The following is a 20,605-nucleotide window of genomic DNA, read 5'->3' on the forward strand; positions in this document are numbered from 1 at the left end:
GAAGTAGGAAGGTAGGAATCTTTATGGGTGGCCACATAATAGATGGGTTTACCAAAAAGTAACATTTATACTCAGTAAATCCATCTCTAAAAACTATGTTCCTGCTTTGTTAAGATGTACAGCTGGGAAACCTCAGTTTTGTTAGTTGGGTGTTTTCCCAGTGAATGGATTATATTCCTGTTTCTGATCCAGTCAATTTGAATTTAAGGGCATCTCTTAAACTCCTTTCAAGCAATTGACCCACATTTAGACTTTAAAGAATGAGAATGGGGGAGGTTAGATTAGAATCCAATTTCATACTACAAAAATATTTTATTGTCTTTGTCTATTTGACTGCCTGTTGTTTTGAATAAACTGCGAGCCACTTTGTACAGTTAAAATAAATGGCAGTTTAAATCCACCAAGATTTGAGTGAGGTGAAAATAAAGCAGAAAAACCTGGTTTTGTCAAAGTCAGGGAAATGAAGAAAAAGTAATCAATAAGTGAGTTGGGCTTAATTTTTTTCTAGGACTGGTGATGGCAGAAAATGAGCAGTGAAGTAGTTGGAAATGATATACGTGAAAAGAACCAGCACCTATTCAGTAGCAACTCTAAAATAATTACTAACTTAGGGGCAGTCGTTTTGCCCAGATCATAGTCACATTCCTTTCAGGAGACTTTCTACAGTTAGTTTTTGACAATTAAGGGTTTGCAAACTTGCCACCGTGCACTTACGTTGGCAGCACTGTACAAACAACTCGGTAAGGTTTCATAACCTTGTATGTCAGTGTCTCACAGCTGTGTTCATATCAACGTGTGGCAATGTCTTGCTGAGTGGTGTTCATTTTTGTTGCATGTTTTTATGTGTCATTGAGAGAATGTCGGAGCTTGAGTTAGAGCAACGAACAAAAATTAAATTTCTTGTTAAACTTGGCAAGAGTGGAAGTGAAATCAGGGACATGTTAGCCCAAGTTTATGGGGATAATGCTATGAAGAAAACAGCAGTGTACAAATGGATTAAACGTTTTTCTGAGGGGAGAGAAAGCGTCACTGATGAAGAGAGGTCAGGACGACCAGTAACAAGCAGAACTGTTGAAAACATTGCAAAAATTCGTCGAATTGTGCGTCAAAATCGTCAACTGACTGTGAGAAGCATAGCAGACCAAATAAACATTGATAGAGAAACAGTTAGGAAAATCTTAACTGAAAATCTTGGCATGAGAAAGGTGTGTGCAAAAATGGTCCCAAAGGAGCTCACTGATAAACAAAAGCAAAGGAGAGTTGAAGTTTGCCAAGACCTTTTGGAGAGGCAAGACGATGTTTTGGGCCGTGTTATCACTGGTGATGAAACATGGGTGTACCAAGATGACCCTGAAACAAAGCGTCAAAGTGCACAATGGAAGTCAGCCAATTCTCCACAACCAAAAAAGTTCCGTCAGTCCAAATCAAGAGTCAAAACGAAGTTGCTAACCTTTTTTGATATCAGAGGGATTGTTCATTATGAATTTGTACCAACTGGACAAATAGTTAACCAAGTATACTATTTGGAAGTGCTGAAAAGGCTGCATGAAAAAGTTAGACAAGAACGACCTGAACTTTTCGCCAGCAACTCATGGCTCTTGCATCATGACAATGCACCAGCTCACACAGCACTATCTGTGAGGGAGTTTTTAGCCAGCAAGCAAATAACTGTTTTGGAACACCCTCCCTACTCCCCTGATCTGGCCCCCAGTGACTTTTTTCTTTACCCAAGGATAAAGGAGATATTGAAAGGAAGACATTTTGATGACATTCAGGATATCAAAGGTAATATGACGATGGCTCTGATGGCCATTCCAGAAGAAGAATTTCAAAACTGCTTTGATGGGTGGTCTAGGCGCTGGCGTCAGTGCGTAGCTTCCCAAGGGGAGTACTTTGAAGGTGACCATAGTGATATTCAGCAGTGAGGTACGTAGCACTTTTTCTAGGATGAGTTTGTGAACTTAATTGCCAGATCTCATAATGACAGAAATGATGCTGACCGCCTGGGGTCTTCTTTCCAAATAATGAACTCTTATCTTACACTTAAATTAATTAACCATTGGTTATAGTGAAGCAAGCAGATGTAAAGAATTCAAATCTTTAAAAATTTGAAGTTATGCATTATCTTTAAGATTCTGAGATGTTAAAGGACAGTGTTTTAAAAGCTGGACTTGTAGTCTTGTGTTCATGACTACGAAAAAAAAAGTAAAAAATAAATAAGTAAAAGCTGGACTTGGTTATGCTCTTCTGGAGACTAAGAAAATAGAGTCCTTGAAGTCAAGCTGACTCTGCTTTTAGCCTCCTAAATGAAAAGGTAGATAGAACAGGTCTTGTTTGAAAAATAAATTCAAGACCTACTTATCTACCAACAGCAATTATGAACTTGCCGTTGCCTTTCAATGGAAAATGGGAATAGTAAATTTATGGTTGAGAAACGTAGAGAAAGACATAGTGAGCACACGAGAATCTTCATTAATTGATAGGAAGGTGACTAGAAACTGGGGAAGTTGACTTAGTTGAGGAGAGGACTATTCCTGTAGTACAGTCTTCATAGAGTCCAGAACGTTTTCTGGCGGTTGAACCTCCCTGCATAGAAACCAGTATAATCTCATTTACAGAATGACACATCACAGTGAATTGTGCTTTGGACAGCTTCCGGGTGTGAGTTGTGTAAGATTGTGATTTTAACAAATTTTGCAGAAGTACCAAGAAAAAGACTCTACTGCCCATGCATTTGCTCTGCTCTATACTTTTGACCAAGTACCTGCTTCAGAAATACTTTATTGGATATGTACAACTGATTGTGTGTCACTTGAACTGGCAGGAAGTAAATTATTAAACATAGTTTTCTAAATAAAAGGCAATTTGATTTTATCAGAAACTAATGTCATTTTATATCCCAAGTCTCCAACCAACTCTCTAATTCCATCTCATCTGCATTTCTAAACCCATGTTAGTTTACACCAAGATTCTCTGGTGGTTTACATATTCTCTTTCCCCTTTGTTAACGTGAGGAAGCCAAAACTTACTATAAAATTATATAAGTAAAGCTAAGTAAGGACAGATTTTGATATCTTTTTTTAAATATCCAGTATTGGGGATTGTGGCTACAATGGTCTAATTTTTTTTTTAATCTTTTTTTTTTTAACAGATTTATCAGCAGGTTGCAGGTGAACATGGCCTTGAGGTTAAATCCTGCCCCTTGTTGAAATTTAGTTTCAGCAGATTGTTGATGGTATTTTAAGGGATTGGAATATTTTGCAAAACAACAGAAGTTTTGTTTGGTTCTGTTCTAGACTTATGTTTTCTTCCAAATAAATGAGAAAAATATTTCAACAAAGGTTCTTTATGATGAATAATTCTGATGCTTGAAGTTGGTCATTTGCCTTGTTTAAGTGGATTTTAAATGTCATAGACAATTCTAGTCAGATTTTTCTTGGTCAAATAAAAATTTTATTACAACCTTATAGGTGTTGAGTTTTCACCCCATTTATCTGTGTTCCTGTTAACATTTTAAGTATTCTGTAAAGCCTTTCTAGAACCCTGAATTCAAACTTGCCTTCTCTGTAATATCCTGTTCCCTATGCAGTAGTTTCTATTTCAGTAGCTGAGCACCTTATTGTATATACACACATGTATATTTAATTGTTTATAAAGAACTATTTCTGTGCTTACACTCAGTATTCGTTCCTTATAAGGTAGGTGAGTCAGCTCTGCAGGGCGGGTGTGTGTGTAACAAGCTATTAAATTGGCAGGGTGAATTGTTCATTCAAGAATCTGAGCTGCTGTTTATACCAGTAGGCAAAGTTCATTAGGAGATGAGAGGTGTTCAGTGTGTCAGACTTTGTATGTGCTAGAAAATATAAAAGCTTTAAAGTGAAATATTTTTTCAATTAACATAAAACCTTAAGTGATGACCTTAGAGCATACATATGTCTAGAAAGGCATCCATGGAACATGATACTGAATCATCTCTGGTAATTGCTTCACAAATGGAGTTACTCTGCAGCTTGACTTACAAGCTTCAAAAATGCTGTGTGTGCAGAGCTTCAGTGGCAACTGGAAACTTGAACTCAAGGACCAGGAATGTAGTTGATGGAGCTGGGCATTGAGGTCACAGAATGGCTTGAGGCAGTGAGGCAGGATGCTCAAAAGCCGCTGGCTAGAGATCATCTTCCTACCAGTGGTCAGCTTTGCCCTTCGGTGGGCTGTTGATTTCCTTTGAAAAATTTTTGTGCAGTTGCTGTGTGCCATATATCATTAAGTGCCCTCATGTTTGTCATTAGAGCTCCCAATCCTGTGAGACAAGGATTATTTTTTCCTTTTTTTTTTTTGAGTTGGAGTCTCACTTCGTCACTCAGGCCGTGACACACTCACAGCCACCACAGCATCGACCTGCTGGGCTCCTGTGATCCTTCCACCTCAGCCTTCCAAGTAACTGGAACTACAGGCGTGTGCTACCATGCCTGGCTAATTTTTGATTTATTGTAGAGACGAGGTCTCACCAAGTTGCCCGGGCTGGTCTTGAACCCGTCAGTCCAGTCAATCCACTCACCTCTGCCTCCCAAAGTGCTGTGATTATAGGCTGAGTCACTGAGCCCAGCCTTTTCCTTTGTTTAAAGAAGCCCTGGGGCCATTGTTTTGCTAAAGTATGGTCTGGACATGTGCTCTTTTGAGCTTTGGCCTTCTCCCCTACCTTGGGGAGATGCAACTTATCTTTCTCTAATTTACTTTCTAAATAAACTGCATTTTTAAATCTAAATAAAGATGCTCTGGAAGGCAAGGTGACTTTTCCAGGATCATAAGGCAGAGTTGCTGTAAAGTAGCAATTGAACCTAGGGTCTTCTGATTTCAAATCTGGTTATCTTTACATTGCAGGACAGTTCCTAGAATCATTTGCAGCTGTTTTCTATTTTTATCTCCATCTATCCCTCAGCCCCCCTCTTCAACGCACACAGTGAAAGTACCACATTTACATGTAGGCACTTGTGTGTAGTATGTGTAGTAGTAAGTAATGCTCTGTTTTCCCCAATCTTACCATCAAGCCACACATGCCCTTGCATTCCTTCATATTGCCTCCCTTCTAGGCTTTTTCCATCTCTTGACCAGAGGTCCTTTGCTATAGTTTTGAAAGAGCCCTGCTGTGCTTCACATGAAGCGCAATGAGGAGGCAAAGAGCAGAGGCTAGAGGAAGATAATCATTTATTCAGCAAATATTTGGTGTCAACTGTTACGTGTTAGCTCTTGGGGATCAAGCGATGAACAAAACAGACACTGCCCCTGCCTTCAAGGAATTAGGTATTACAGGGGTAATTTCAAAATTAAAGAATGTTATGGGTACGAGGGTATTACAGAGGTGCAGGGGTGTTACAGAGTACACAGTAGGAGGAACCTCACCATAGTGCTGCTCACTATTGGGAAAACAGTAGGGTAGACAGCGCGGAGGAGAGCACATGACTTCCTTGGTTCTGTGGACAGCCTCTTGCCTTCTCAAGTCTGTTCTTGGCTGACTCATGAAATGTCATGAATGTCCCAGGACTGATGGAGCCATGAAGTCTTCCCCTTCTCCAAACTCTGCAAGTCTTAGAGACTTGATAATTTGCATTTATACAAATAGACAAATATAATTTGATAACTTGAAAGGCCTTTGAGCTTATACAGCCTAAGCCCTCATTTTATAGCCAGGTCCAGTCACACAGGTAGCAGCGCACAGGACTAGAATCCAGGTCAGATGGAATGAGTGCCAGCACACCAGTCTCCCTGGTAACAATGTGAGCTATAAATTGTGTTGGGTGTATGGTGCTTGAATGCCAAATTCAGCCAGTTTAGGTGGGAACGGCTGTGAGAGGAGTAGGTATACAAGAGAGAAAACCGGACATCCCAGTGGTCTAATAGAAAGTGACATGCTTTGGCATTGAAATGCCATTATGTATATTTAGACACCCAGACTTTTCCAGAGAAAAACAGGGATGCACAAATTGGTGAAGCTGACAGCTGAACGAGTATAGATGCTGAGAAATGTCCACGTTGAAAAATGACAACTTGGAATTTTCATAGTCTAACAGAATGCCAATCTTCTTTGGGGAAACAGTTACTCTTATATCTGGAGTTGTTCTGTTGTGCAGAAATTCATACTTATGCCTGAAAATTAAATGTTATAACAAAACTTCAGAAACCTTGTAGATAGACTAATTACAGGACAAGTTCATATTAATTTTATTCATACTCTTATGATTTTGTTATTATATTAAATGACTACCAAAGTAGTCGAACTGTACTTTTTAAACTTTATCTCTTTTCTAAAATTTGTCCTAAGAAACACATTTGCAAAGTCCCTTTGTTCTTGAGCAACCTTGTAACCTAAGAGACATACATACAGTATCATAAACTCATATTGCATCAGTATTTTCATAGAAATAGAACACATTTTAAAACTTTGGATTTCAAGGCTTAAATGTGTAAATACTCTATAATAAAGGCATTTGTAACAGGGAACCTTGTGGTCTTTCATGTGATAAAAATGGGACCTTTGGTATAAGCTCTTCTGTGTGCAACTATTCCAGTTCTTAAATTTTCAAACCGACTGGGCCTGTCATAGATCAGTGTCATACAACGCTGGCACCCTTTAACCATGCTCTATGTTCTGTGCGCTTTGGAAAATATCTGAAACCAAAACCTGCCCCAAGAATTTCCTAACCCTGCTATCTGCAGACATTTGAAGAGCTCTGCATGCCAGCATGCTGGCCCAGACTCTTGGGATGAACATTCAGAGTATGATCGAAATGTGTCAGAAAAAGCCAGCCTGTCTCCATCCCAGTTCACCTCATCTTTTCTTAAATAAGCACCTGCCAGAAGTTATATATAGAGTCCTTCCTTCTACCTTTCCTCCTACCATCAATAGAATTTAATACTATGAAGCAAAAATGCAAGTCTGCTAGGAGACCTTATCCCAGGATACCTTACCTTTTTCTTCACTGGTAACACACACACCCTACATCCTTCCAAGATGGGACTGCAAGAAACTGGCCTGGCTTTAATGCTTGTCTGTTGCTTCGGCCCTTCCTTTGTCATTCTGTCTCTTGTTTCCACCCTTCTTCTATTGTCTGCTAACCCCCTCACCCCTCTCACTACACACAGACTCCTAGGCTTCCTTTATACTCCCTCAGTTTTACTGTGTCCCTTGTTCTTACCTTTCCAAAGAAGAGGACATATTGCTCTCTAGTCTCACTTCAAATAAAGTATCTGGCTCAGTACATAGTAATCTTGTGTTTCCAAAACTGGGTCTGAGGTTTAGTAGAGGTTATACTTTCAATCTATCATGGGGAGAAAGCTAGTCTTCCCCCTTATGCTTGAGCACAACAGATAATGTGCAAATAACCTTAATAGAGGATTAAGGGCAGAGAACTTTGGATGAATATTAATATGATTCATCAAACCAAGGAATGTCAGAGGCCTCATGTTAGAAGGGGTGCTAGGAAAGCTTTTTAAAAATTGTATTTATTTATTTTTGGAATTGGAGTCTTACTCTGTCACCTAGGAGTACAGTGATGTGATTATGGCTTACTGCAGGCTCGAATTCCTGGGCTCAGGTGAGCCTTCTGCCACAGCCTCCCAAGTAGCTGGGACTACAAGTGCACTCTACCATACCTGGCTAAGTTTTTTATTTTTTGTAGAGACAAGGTCTAACTAAGTTGCCCAGGCTGGTCTTGAACTGGGCTCAATCAATCCACCCACCTAGGCTTCTCAAAGTGCTGGGGTTACAAGAGTGAGCCACTGCACCCAGTCTTTATTTCCTTCAATTTCTGAGGTGAAGGAGGGTTATAACAATGACCTTCTAAATCTGAAAATGTCCACTGGCCTGGGCTTCGTGGAACTTTTTTCCCAGGTATATAGAACTATTCCAGTTTAAAGACAGCATGCCCAGTGCAGCAGGAACAAACCAGAATTAGCCATAACCATTAAGGCTTTTGCTCTCACATTTATGTAAAGAGATGGAATTGGGGCTTCAAAGCAAACTGTATCCATTTAATAACACTGAAGCTGAACATAAATCAGTTAGTGGTTAAGAATGTAGTCTCCAGAGTCAGATTTTTTGAGTGTGAATCCAAGCTCTGAATCCAGGTTGGGTGCATTCAAACTGCTGTGAGGCACAGACTTCTTATTTTTAAAATGGAATAATACAGTTATGAGGCATAAATGAGATGATTCACATAAGAGTATAGAACAGTGCTTGGCATGTAATGAGCTCTCCATGAACTTGAGCTATTTTTGTCACAAAATCTGCCCTTTGTCTTTTCATGTGGATTTTAGGGAAAATGGCTGACAACAATTCCTGAAATATCTTAGAATATTTTATAAAACATAATGTGGGCCTTAATTATTGTTAGTGAAAACCCCTTACTCTAGTCTTTCTAAAAAGTTAAACCTTGGGTCTCCAGATTTTACTTTACCTTGAAGATGCAAATGTGTGCCTCATGCACCAGGAGAAGCAGTTTGCTCCCAGGTCCTCCTGTTTCGGTACATCTTCAAAGGCCACACCAACTGTGTAGTCCAAATGCTCGTCCACCTCCACCTCCCAGTAATGGCGCCCTCGGACAGGAATTAGATTTCCCATGACAGCAACACACCTGGTTTTAGAAAGTGGAAGTGTGTGAATCTGAGTGCCCCAAGTCTGGCTGTATAGGTGAGTGGCACCAACTCCTGGGGTCTGTTAGTAGGTGGTCTATGAATGTGGAGACAGATGATTCTGGACACTTCACTTGGAAAGCACCCTTGGCTCTCAAAGGCTGCTGGTGAAAATTGGAAGAGAATTATCATGTTCTTTGGTAAGGGGAGAAGAGGAGACAACCAACAGAATAAATTCGGCTTGCTTTTTAAAATGGTAGGAGCGGTCGGGCTCGGTGGCTCAGCCTGTAATCCCAGCACTTTGGGAGGCCGAGGCGAGCGGATTGCCTGAGCCTGCGGGTTCGAGACCAACCCAGGCAAATTGGCGAGACCTTGTCTCTACAATAAAGATAACAAATTAGCCTGGCATGGTAGTGTGTGCTTGTAGTTCTGGCTAGTTGGAAGGCTGAGGTGGGAGGCTCACTGGTGCCCAGCAGGTTGACACTGGGGTGGCCGTGAATATGCCACTACACTTCAGCCTGGGCGACAGAGTGAGACTCCAAAAAAAAAAAAAAAAAAATGGTAGGGGCTTTTATAGTAATATAAAGGTTTGTTTCACTTGTTTATTAAAAAAAAAAAGTTGAAAATGCACAGAATACAGCCCAGTCAAGGAATCATAGACTTGAAGTTCATGACCTAGCCAGCACTTGCTTGTAGTACAAACACCACAAATCTAGCAAATTCCTCACAAAGCACCCAAATCTACCTCCAAGGCTGTACTGGGAACAATTACACTGACAAAGATCAAAGATCAAAGTTATGTTTTGTTTTACAACAATAAAGTACTCAGTAGAGGAAGGTTTTCACTGAAAATCAGATCACATCAGTATCTCTTAAGTGAATGTTCTACCTTTTTCAGGACACTCTTACCTTAACCAAAATTTATATAGCCCCTAACATCCTTAGAAAGGTTTCTTCAATCATCATTAGAATTTTCTGTCTATTCTCAAAGCCCAAAGTTCTGAATGCCAGTTAGTTAACACCTCTACCTCAGTCACCTCACCTATAAAATGATGTCATCTCTACTCCAAGCTTCAGACCTACATTTCCACCTGTCTCAAATTCAGAATGTCCCAAACTAAAATAATCACTTTCCCACCCCTCTCACCTACCAAAGTTTACGGTATCGCAGGAGGGGTACCTACTTCCCACATTTTCTACGTTTTGGTTAATAGACTCATTATCTATCCAAGTAACCCTTTGGCAGAAAACTAAGACAGGAATAATGTAGTAGCTACAAGCTCAGGTTCTAGTTTAATCCTGGCTCCAACACTTAATAGCATTATACCTTTGGGTAAGTTACTCAACTTTTCTGTACCTCAGTTTTCTCATCTGTCAAATGGGACTGATAATAGTATACCCCTGGTAGGGCAGTTGTGATTATTGAAGGAGATAATCTATATAAAGGATTTTATTTTATTTTATTTTTATTTTTTATTTTTGAGTTGAAGTCTCACTCTGTCACCCAGACTGGAGTGCAGTGGCTGCTCCTTGCCACCGCAGCCTCGACCTGCTGGGTTCTAGCAATCCTTCCACCTCAACCTTCCAGTAGCTGGAACTACAGGCGCGCGCTACAATGCCTGGCTAATTTTTTTGATTTATTGTAGAGATGAGGTCTCACCAAGTTGCCCAGGCGGGTCTCAAACCCGCGGGCTCAGGCAATCCACTCATCTCAGCCTCCCAAAGTAGGCTGAGCCACCGAACCCGGCTCATATAAAGGATTTTAAATCTAGCACTTGGGAAGCACTGTAAATATGACAATGATATCTCCTTCGATTGCCCTTTCAACAGTTGGCCAGCTCAACCTTATTAGTTTTATGAGCTCAACAGCAGTTGAATCCATTGGCTCCTCTCATCCACTGCTTCCTTAAGGCCTCCACAGCTTCCTCTCCGGTCTCCTTATTTCCCACCTGCCTTTTCCTCTCTCTCCCCAGCTCACCTTGCACCATCCACTGGGATCTTTCTGAAATGTAAATCCTGTTGTACTCTTGCTTTAAATCCACCAATAACTGTCATCACCAAATGGATAAAATCCAAACTTTTTTTGTGCTGGACTTTGTCTTTCCTGCCTCATCTTCCATCTCTTCCCATTGTGGACCCTTTACTGCAGACATGCTAAACTGTGTATACTTCTCCAAATGTGATTTTTCTTACTTTCTTCATATGTACATGTGCAAAGCACTTATCTGCTTTGGTTTGAAACTGCCTATATCAAATTCATCTTGGACCATGGGGTAAAAGCTGTAGAAGAGAGTTGAACCCTGAAAAGCTGTAGCTCTGCTTAGAACTTAACAAACCTGTTGTTTCTAAGTTTGCTGTCTCACCAACAGAGCGCAATTGATTATCTTCATGTTCTGACCCCTGGGGAGGGGAAAGCTGCCCCACAAGGCTGATATACATATTCTCCCTTAAACAGTGAGCCTAGAGTCATACTGATGCAAAAGTGGAGCAGCCAGAAGTGGATCCAATCTCCAGGGACCCTACCTCCCTCAGTTATTCTTCCTAAACTACCTCTATAATGGCTCAATGCCCAAGGGCTAGTAGCTGATAGTTATTTGCTTTGTACATCTACTGTAAAACCTAAGAATGGTATTGAGGTATTTTTCAAACTTTGTACTCTGAAGGACCATAAGCCCTACCCAGGCCCAGAAAACACATGCCAGGAAGCTAGCTCCACCAGTCCTGTTATGCCCCCTCCTAGAAATCAACTTGGCACGCCAAGACATCATCAACCAATCAGCAGTCTCTGTTCCCCTGCCCACCAAGTTCCCTTTAAAACCTTGGCCTCTGAACTTTTAGGGAGGCAGATTTGAGTAATATCCCTTGATCTTCTTGCTCAGCTGCTTTGTGATATTAAACTCCTTCTCCACTGTAGTGTCTGCATCAGTCTTGGCTTTTCTGGGCAGCAGGCTAACAACCCAGTTAGGCTATAAATGTTGGCCTAGAGAACTCCTATTTATCCCTCAAGACCCATCCCCTTCAAGAAGTCTTCATCCTGGGCCTCCTACAAGGCCATGTCCATACATTTACCATATCTTTTTTATGTATGTCTTTTACATGTGTGTCTCCCCCACAAGAAGATCTCAGTCTTAGGTGGGCAAGCAATGTATCTTCATCTCTTTACCTCCAGCACACAGCACAGTGTTTCACAGGGCAACAGACATATTGGTAATTGGATATTAAAATAGGACTCTCTAACTGAACTTGGCTGAACCCCCAAAAGCCAAGAACCAAGCAACAGGTGTCAAGTATTCCTGTATTTAAGGTGAGATGCTGGACCACCTAAGAAGAGCTTGGCAATGGAGATGACCAAAAACTGGTTTTGCAACTTATAGTATAACAATGAAAGGCTAAGTTAAAAAATGCTTGTGGCTTTGCCCAGAGAGCTTTCTTACAACTCACACAAAGGAAGAGTGAAGTAGCAGTGACCTGGTGCAAGGTATGTGCTTTCCCAGGACCAGGTATGACTGGAACCCACCACAGGAATGCTGTCTCAGTATTGTCTCTGATGGCATCCTGTCCAAGAGGACTTCTGTGAGGGCTGAGGAGACCTCGGCAGAAAGAGGCTAGAGTTGTGCTAGATGCAGAGGTTGATGGGTTGTGAGGGGCCACGACAGAGGGCCTATAACAACGCCCATGAGAGAAAAAGTCAGTTTGAAACACTACTTTGGTGCCAATCAGGTAAGACCTTTATAGTTTCTTTCTTCTCTCTACACCCCTCAACCCTGAACTGAATAGGCAGAAGAGGGCAAGGATAAAACTGTCTTCTGTGCCCTGCAGAGTCCTGCTGTTTCACACTAACACATCTGGTAGCTACTTAACCCAAGTGCAGTAGAAAGGTCAGCGGAAAGCCAGGGTCAGAGGAAGAGCCAGCTGAGGGTCCAGGACCAGGCAGGAGGCTGGATGCAGTTTTCCAACAGGGGCCCTTCCAGTCCCTTTGCTTCCTTAGAAGATCCTCCTGACTCTAAAATCAACCTCTCAAGAGCACTTTTTGTCCAGGCGACCAAGAAGCTGACAGGCTACATTTAATGTTTAATCCTGGAAATGGAATTAACCCTTAAAGTGAAACTGTGTTCTTTTATTTCTCCTATTTCTTTGATTTTTCTATTTCAAATGTATATTTGCCTTTATTTTAGTTGTAATACATCTTTGGAAAGAAGGAAGGAATACATAAATCACTTTGTGATTGAAATTCCATTTCAGCTTTTTGAGGCATGGTTTTAAAGCCTCTTAACTACACTTTATTTATTTTATTATAATTATTATTTTGAGTCAGAGTTTCACTCTGTTACTTAGGCTGGAGTGCAGTGGAAATCTCACAGCCACCTCAGCCTCGGCCTGCTGGGCTCAGGTGATCCTTCCACCTCAGCTTTCCATGCCTGGCTAATTTTTTGATTTATTGTAGAGACAAAGTCTGGCTAAGTTGCCCAGACTGGTCTCGAACTCCTGGACTCAAGCAATCTTCTTTCCTCAGCCTCCCAAAGTGCTGAGATTACAGGTGTGAGCCACCACGCTCAGTTTCTTAGCCCACACTTTAAAAAAAATTTTTTTTTCTTTCCTAATCTGTATACCTGCTTGAGAAATTCCAGAGGGTGTTCCAGAGTCAGACCTCGGGAATAACAGAGTATGGAGACCAAATGGCAGAATTTTCCATCATTTAGTGGTCACCTTAAGGTGATTAAGCTACAGCCTTGCCACAATCAGGACCAGATGGGCTAGCTCTCCAGGTGGACTATAATTTAAGATAATCATTGAAGCAAGACCATCTCGCTGTGCCACTCCCAAGTGCCCCTCATTTCCATTCTTTCTCTTTAAAATCCCCAATCCTCCATCTAAATTTTGAAATGTATTTTTTTGAGGCATGAGCCTGGCCATTTCTTCATCTGAGTTTCGATATAAAATCACTTTCCTTCCACTAAGTCTCCTTATTTTGACCTGCAAGACATGAGTAGCAAAACTTGCTATCTGCAACAACTTCAACATTTATTGTGTACTAACCTTTAGAAGCACTAGAGCCGGGTGTGGTGGCTCATGCCTGTAATCTCAGCACTTTGGGAGGCCGAGGTGGGAGGTCTGCTTGAGCCTCAGAGTTCAAGACCAGCCTAGGCAACATAGTGAGACCTTGTCTTTACACGCACACACAAAAAATTAGCCAGGTGTGGTGGCCTGTACCCATAGTCCCAGCTATTCAGAAGGCTGAGGTGGAAGGATTGCCTGTGCTCAGAAGGTCAAGGCTGCGATGAGCTCAGATCATGCCACTGCCCTCCAGCCTGGGTGACAAAGAGGGACCCCCACAACTCAAAAAAAAAAAAAATTGTAGCTAGAGCACCAGCCAATCAGCCAGCATTTTCAGTGGGCCACCTCCACCCCCCAGATCATGTACTAGTACAAATGTTTCCCCACCAACTTTGGAACAGACTCACTCTGTGGCCAGTTTTCCAACAGGAGTTTTGCTATATAGAGTAGGAGAGACAGCAATGGGCTGAGCTAGGAGACCGGGGGTCTTGTTTTCCGTGTAACCCATTTCCCACCCTCCATGAGCTCAAGCTCCTTCTGTACCTGCAGCCTAGGACACAGCAACCAGGCCCTACCTCTTCTGCCTGCACCAGCCAGACCCCTTCTGGTCCCCTCCCCTGGTGTCTTACCCATCAGATCCTACCCCCTCACTCATTTCCACAGTTTCTTTTCTCCCTCAAAACTGCATCTCTGAGTCGTATTCCAATTTTTCCTGAATAACAGTGTATGTTAAGGGAGATCACAGAACATTCTTGTGAGCAGTCAGCAAAGTACCTGGTAAAGCGGGTATGGCTGGACAGCGACTCCTTTACAGAAATTTTCCTTTGGCTTCGTGTGACTGTAAGCCCATCTTCAGAAATGGTCAGCCAGGGATGACAGGTGTCCTTGTTCAGGTGAAAGTAGCTTCCTGTGGGAGAGGGGACACACGGAAGACCTTCAGCCAGTCATTCCACTGCTTTTTCCACGTAGGTGCTCCCCGTGGGCGGAGGGTTTTCCTGTGCATCAATGGCTCAACTTCCTGCAGGACACACGCCAGTCTGGGCCTTGCATGGTAACAGCCACCGAAATAATAAGGAGGGTAGTTAACACGTTTCTGGCAGAGACTAGTATTGAGCTAAGCAGCTTGCAAGTCTTAGTTCCTTTAGTCCTCACAATTTCCCTTAGAGACAGGTGTTACTATTTCAATTTTGTAGATGAGGAAACTGAGGTACAGGGTGGTTAAGAAATCAGCTGGCAAATGATAGAACTCAATCTAGAACCTCTAAGCCCTTCTAATTCCAGAGACTGTGCTCCTAACTTCCAGGCTACAAATGCCTGCACATGGACAAGAATTTCTAACCTACTTGCCAAGGGAAGTAGGAATTGAGGGACTTCTTAATGAACCATTTGACAAAAGTTAGCAAAATTCAACATTCAACTTGCAATTAAGGCAGTGGGGGAGAAGGAAGGAGATTAGCGTCATCTTCAAGTCATGGTTAAAACAAAGCTCATCAAAAAGTGGAACAGGATAGAGCTAATACAAAATTACTTATAAAAAAAATCTAGACTGGGTACAGTGGCTCATGACTGTAATCCCAGCACTTTGGGAGGCTGAGGTGGGAGGATTGCTTGAGGTCAGGAGTTCAAGACCAGGCTGCAACATAGCAAGACCCTGTTTCTACAAAATAAGATAAAATAAAAAATAAAATTTAATTTAAAATATCTGCTATTTAGAAACATAGTAACTCACTCTCCTTTGTCTCTAAGTCAAACTCTTACTTTCTTAAGTTCTCATTTTATCATTTCTCTATGTCTCAAATCCTAGTTCAAGCATCATCATCAAACTCTTCACAGCTATTTTCACAATTTGATGCGGCTGGAAAATTTAACTTACCATCTGAGCTGACCAGGGAAGAGGAGGTATGTTCCCACCTTGCAGCTAACAGGTGCATAGCCCTCCCTGCCTGCTCTCTAGTCCCAAACAAGGATTGTTTTTTGTTTTGTTTTGTTTTGAGTTGGAGTCTCACTCTGTCGTCCAGACTGGAGTGCAGTGGCCGCTGCCGGCCACTGCAGCCTCGACCTGCTGGGCTCCGGCGATCCTTCCACCTCAGCCTTCCAAGTAGCTGGAACTACAGGCGTGCGCTCCCATGCCTGGCTAAGTTTTTTGATTTATTGTAGAGATGAGGTCTTGCCAAGTAGCCCAGGCGGGTCTTGAACCTGTGGGCTCAGGCAATCCACTCACCCCAACCTCCCAAAGCGCGGGATTACAGGCTGAGCCACTGAGCCCGGCTAGGGATCGTTTTTAATACTTTTTTTTTTTTTTTTTTTTGCTGATTCACATTTGTTTAAGTTTCTTATAAATACATTCTTAAAAAATTATTTGAGAGCCAGGTGTAGCAGTGTACATCTATAGTTCCAGCTACTTCAGAGACTGAGGTAGGAAGATCTTTTGAGCCCAGGAGTTTGAGGCTGTAGTGCACTATAATCGAGCTTGTGAATAGCCACAGCACTCCAGCCTGCAAAACATAGCTAGATCCTATCTCTTAAAAAAAAGTATTTGGGCTGGGTTCAGTGGCTCAGCCTATAATCCCAGCACTTTGGGAGGCCTAGGTGAGTGGATTGCCTGAACCCATGGGTTCGAGACCAGCCTGGGCAACTTGGCAAGACCTCATCTCTACAACAAATAAATAAATAAATAAAAATTAGCCAGGTGTGGTGGTACACACCTGTAGTTCTGGCTACTAGGAAGACTGAGGCGGAAGGATTGCTGGAGCCCAACTGGTTGACGCTGGGGTGACTGTAAGTGTGCCACTGCACTCCAGCCTGGGTGACAGAGTGAGACTCCAACTCAAAAAACAAAAAAGTATTTGAGCAAACAAATTAAGAGACAACTGAATAATTAAGAGCTGGCTGTACTCTATAAAGCAGTGCCGGGACAACAGGAGCTGTGTGGAATGTTTCCAGTGATGTCTTGGCTAACTCAAGTCTTGGACATGAAATGTGATAGTTCTGTGGCATGATGATGGCAGGTGAAAAGGGAGAAGGAGTTGTTGGGTATGTGAGTACCTACAAGCCTGGAAGGACCTGGGAGGAGGCTGGGCACCAGGTCTAAGTTGGGCCTCTGGATGGGGAGATGCTCGGGTTGACGGCAGGAACATGGAGGTAACCCAAGGCCAATGTCTTTTCCTGGGGATTTCATAAAGAGCCTGTCCCAAGTATGGTATGTGAGATATGAGGTGTCTGGGCCACCCAGGTCCAGAGTGACAAGCCTAGGTTTACCTGAGGGGCTTGGAGAAAAATCTTGAGTTATAATGCTTACTTAGCCAAACAAATTGCTATGTGACTTGGGTCTTCAGTCTCCTCATCTATAAAATGGGACCACAGGGCTTTCGTCACCCCTGAGCCCCTTGTAGGCCTGACTTTCCATGTGTCCATATCTATGCATATCCATCCATTTCCCAATGAAGTCATAACAGCACTGGATCTGTCAGAGTGGCCACTTTGGGTCTCAGAGAGTGTGTGACCTGGGGCACAGACCTGTGGTATGGACTGTGGCAGGCTCACTCCTTGCACTGGGGCCCCCCACATTGAGGGCTCGCACATAGATCACGTAACTCTGCCCGGGCTGCAGCTGCAACAGGGCCTCACAGGTCGGAATTCCCACGATGGACCTGTATAAGGAATCAGAGCTGCAGTCAGTGGGGGCCAGGGCATCCTGGTCCAAGCACCAAGCACCAAGCATCCCTTTCAAAGCTGGGAAATTTAACTCCTCTCATGCCTCTTTCCTCTGAGCCAGGAGTGTCGATGCCCTTCTCTGTTCCCTCCCACAGACTCTAGTCTGCTTTCTCACTTTGCTGATGTGCCTTGTGTTTGTGGCAGTCTCCCCTGCAAGTTCTCCATCCTGGTTCCCCAGACACCCAGCAATGTGCTTGGCATACATCCTATGCTGCATCGTGGAGCGTGCACGTGGTAGAATCCAGTGTGTCTCTGTCTGTCTGTTAGTAGCACTTCTCTGAGGGCATGGACTGAGCACCACTAACCTTCATACAGCGCTGGGCCTGTGGAAAGCCCTCAGTCTGTGTTTATGAACAAATGGCTGACTAGAGTTGAAAGGGCCCACAGAAGTCTATTGCTGTTAGCCCCCTTCAGGACAGCTGCCTTTTGGAAATATTCCAATTTACTTAAATTGTACTATACACGAATGAAAGCTGTACTTGTCATTGTTTGTATTGCTGTGGTTTCCAACCCCATTTCCGTCCAATGGGTAAGATAAATCTTTAGGGTGATCCCCATTTATAGATAAACACCTTCACCCAGACGAGGTCAAGTTGTTCAGGTTATCTCAGAGGCTGCAGTTCTAGGTCAGAAGGGCACTTTGACTTTTTCACTCAGTAATAACTAAGCTCCTTAGGTTTCAGGCACTGTATAGGGAGGCCCTGAGGATAACTGAATGTAGTCCCCACCCTCATCAAGCTTCCAGTTTAGATGGGAAGAAAAGTATTCCTCATGCAATCACTGGAAGAAATGTAAGACGGTAAACATGACAAGTGTGCTACAGAACATAAAAGGCGGGGGGTGAAAATATCCCTGTCCTATCAGGCAACTGGGCTCTGCAGAATGACGAGCAAGTAACTTGTGAAAAGGGGCTAGAGGAGTTCTCTACACAGAAGGAGAAGCATGTGCAAAGGCCCTGTGAAGGGAAGGAACATGGAAAGTGGGAGGAACTAAAACAGGTGGTGGGAGTGGAGAGGGAGGGCAGCTGGTGTGGGAGGAGCTGGAGAGGCAGGAAGGGGCCAGAGCCTGTGTGGGAGTTTTATCTTTTCTTCAGCAATGGACCGCTATGATTAAATTTGTACTGGGAGCATACTTCTCATCTCTCAGGTGACCTATCTCTGATGACCCCATCATTATGGTTTGCTTCTGGGTGTCAGGAACTCCTAAAACATCGGTACAAATCACGGGGAAACCTGAACCATTAGGGCAGTCAGAGCCACTAGACCCCCTGCCCTAATCCTGAGTATCTCCAAAAGTGGTTACCAAGGTCAGCCTCCATGTGGCTATGAACACATAGATTCCACCTGGAACAGATGGAAGGGCAGGATAGATGGCCAGATTCCAAGCTCGGCACTTGGCATAGAAGAATCTCCCCCCTAACAGTTGGCACCAAATCCCCCTTCTGTTTCTCCAGATCCTGGCCAGTGTACCCCTGTGTTCTACCACAGGGCAACGCCTAGTCTTAGTGGCTGGGGCTGGGCTGCCTGGCTGATTCATTCCCCTCACAACCTTCTGGGCTGCCTGGTTGTAAGCCAGAGGTACATCCATGCTTCCTCTTTCATGCACGGCTGTAGACTCCTAGGACTCTCAGTTCCTGGTGGTCACTGAGTCCAGCCCTTATCAATTTGTGAACTGCTCCAGCTCTCTGACACCCAGGGGTGAACATGAGCCTCCAGACAGCCTTCAGCGAAAGACACAACATTCTTTTATATTGAACTGCAATCTCTTGTTTTTGTCTCATGACTTTTTCTCTCTCCTCCCTGAATTTCAGCCAGGTGGGTCTTTTAGTTACTTTGGTATATCAAGTTCACTCCTGCCCTGGGGCCTGTGTCTATGCAGCTCCCTTTCCGGGGAGCACCCCAGCATCTGCAGTTCTCAGGGCCCAGTCTTTCCCATCTGTTCAGGCTTTAGTTTTTTTGTTTTGTTTTGTTTTTGGAGTTCTCACTCTGTTACCCAGGCTGGAGTGCAGTGGCATGATCATGGCTCACCACAGACTCAAATTCCTGGACTTAAGCAATCCTCCCACCTCAGCCTCCTAATTAGCAGGGAAGACAGGCATGCACCATCACACCTAGCTGATTTTTAAATTTTTTGGTAGAGATGGGGTGTCACTATGTTGCCTAGGCTGGTCTCAAACTCTTGGGCAGTCTTCTCTCAGGCCTCAGTTTAAACATCTTCTCTATACAAAGTAAAGCCCCATCTCCACCACCATTTTCTGCTCCATTACATATCATTTTCTTCCTAGCACTGTGTATTTTACACATTGATTTTTTTGGGTCTATTTTCTCACCTGACTGTCAGTCCCATTGGGGCAGGAAATCTGTCTATCTAGTTCCCCAGTGCCTTGCACAGGACCTGGCACCACCTAGGTACTTCATACGTGAATGAATGAATGGTAAACCTTAGGTGGCCTGAAAAAAAAAAAAAGGCAAGCCTGAGCTTTAACCAGCTTACTCATTCATTCATCCTTTACCTTTAGTAAGAGAATTCCAGCTACTTCTCATGGAAACTAAGCAACCTTTGATTAAGATTCCTGTGTATCACAGATAACGTTTCCACACACTTCCTAAGCCATATCACTATGTCAGGTGTCAGAGCTCTCATGTCCAGCAAATCCCTCGTGACTTACTCGGTTACACCCGAGGCTTCAGGGCTTTCTGCCTGGGTCAGCTCCACTGTGTAGGAGTCCACAGGATTCAGATTCCCAGACTCCCAGCAAATCAGTGCAGCCTCTTTGCAGCTCCGTATCTCTTTAGTTTTTATAATGGGGGGAGAAGGTGCTAGATGTGGGAGAAAGGGAGAGATGGAAAACTGCTGTGTTCATTTGCAGTCATTTGAGGCATGGACAAACACTACACCGCCCTCTTCCTCCCATAAAAGAGACTCAGTGTAATAAAAGGCAAACCAGGGAATGTCTTTCTGATGTTCCCTGAGTGGAGGATGGTTACAAGGCTCAAATGTCCATGTGACCAACAGTAACAGTTTTTGATATTTTGAGACCAGCCATGAGGAAATGCTCCTGCTCTATCAGGCATGTAGATTTGGTGTATTAAGTGAAAGAAAAAAATTACGCAGCTTGTTCTTCCAAATGAATTCAAGAGCCCTGCCATGTCTAGAAATCCATGATTCCTGTGTCCCCTTCAATAAAGACCCTGCTACAGAAAACGAGTGG

At 43.2% G+C, this 20,605-nt stretch overlaps 1 protein-coding gene and 1 long non-coding RNA gene across 3 annotated transcripts in view; one reads left to right on the forward strand and one right to left on the reverse strand.

Moving 5' to 3' along the window:
• The first annotated feature begins 1,781 nt into the window (after window positions 1-1,781).
• Window positions 1,782-3,467, forward strand: LOC103264429. The gene is made up of 2 exons (XR_002482196.1): window positions 1,782-1,926; window positions 3,152-3,467. It is a non-coding gene; the product is annotated as an uncharacterized LOC103264429 (long non-coding RNA).
• Window positions 3,468-4,557: 1,090 nt separating this feature from the next.
• The window catches only part of FSD2 (fibronectin type III and SPRY domain containing 2), a 47,626-nt gene continuing 31,578 nt past the window's right edge, over window positions 4,558-20,605 (reverse strand). For both annotated transcript variants that reach the window (XM_008062096.2, XM_008062095.2), the window contains 5 exons: window positions 20,063-20,213; window positions 17,197-17,330; window positions 14,455-14,587; window positions 8,451-8,627; window positions 4,558-6,141 (listed from right to left, as the gene is read on the reverse strand). In XM_008062096.2, coding sequence (XP_008060287.1) covers window positions 5,889-6,141; window positions 8,451-8,627; window positions 14,455-14,587; window positions 17,197-17,330; window positions 20,063-20,213 — 848 coding nt within the window. In that variant the 3' untranslated portion in view covers window positions 4,558-5,888. The remainder of the gene's footprint in view (window positions 6,142-8,450; window positions 8,628-14,454; window positions 14,588-17,196; window positions 17,331-20,062; window positions 20,214-20,605) is intronic.

The sequence above is a fragment of the Carlito syrichta genome, unplaced genomic scaffold, assembly GCF_000164805.1.
Source record: "Carlito syrichta isolate Samal-C Ts95f unplaced genomic scaffold, Tarsius_syrichta-2.0.1 Scaffold305654, whole genome shotgun sequence".
Classification (NCBI taxonomy): domain Eukaryota; kingdom Metazoa; phylum Chordata; class Mammalia; order Primates; family Tarsiidae; genus Carlito; species Carlito syrichta.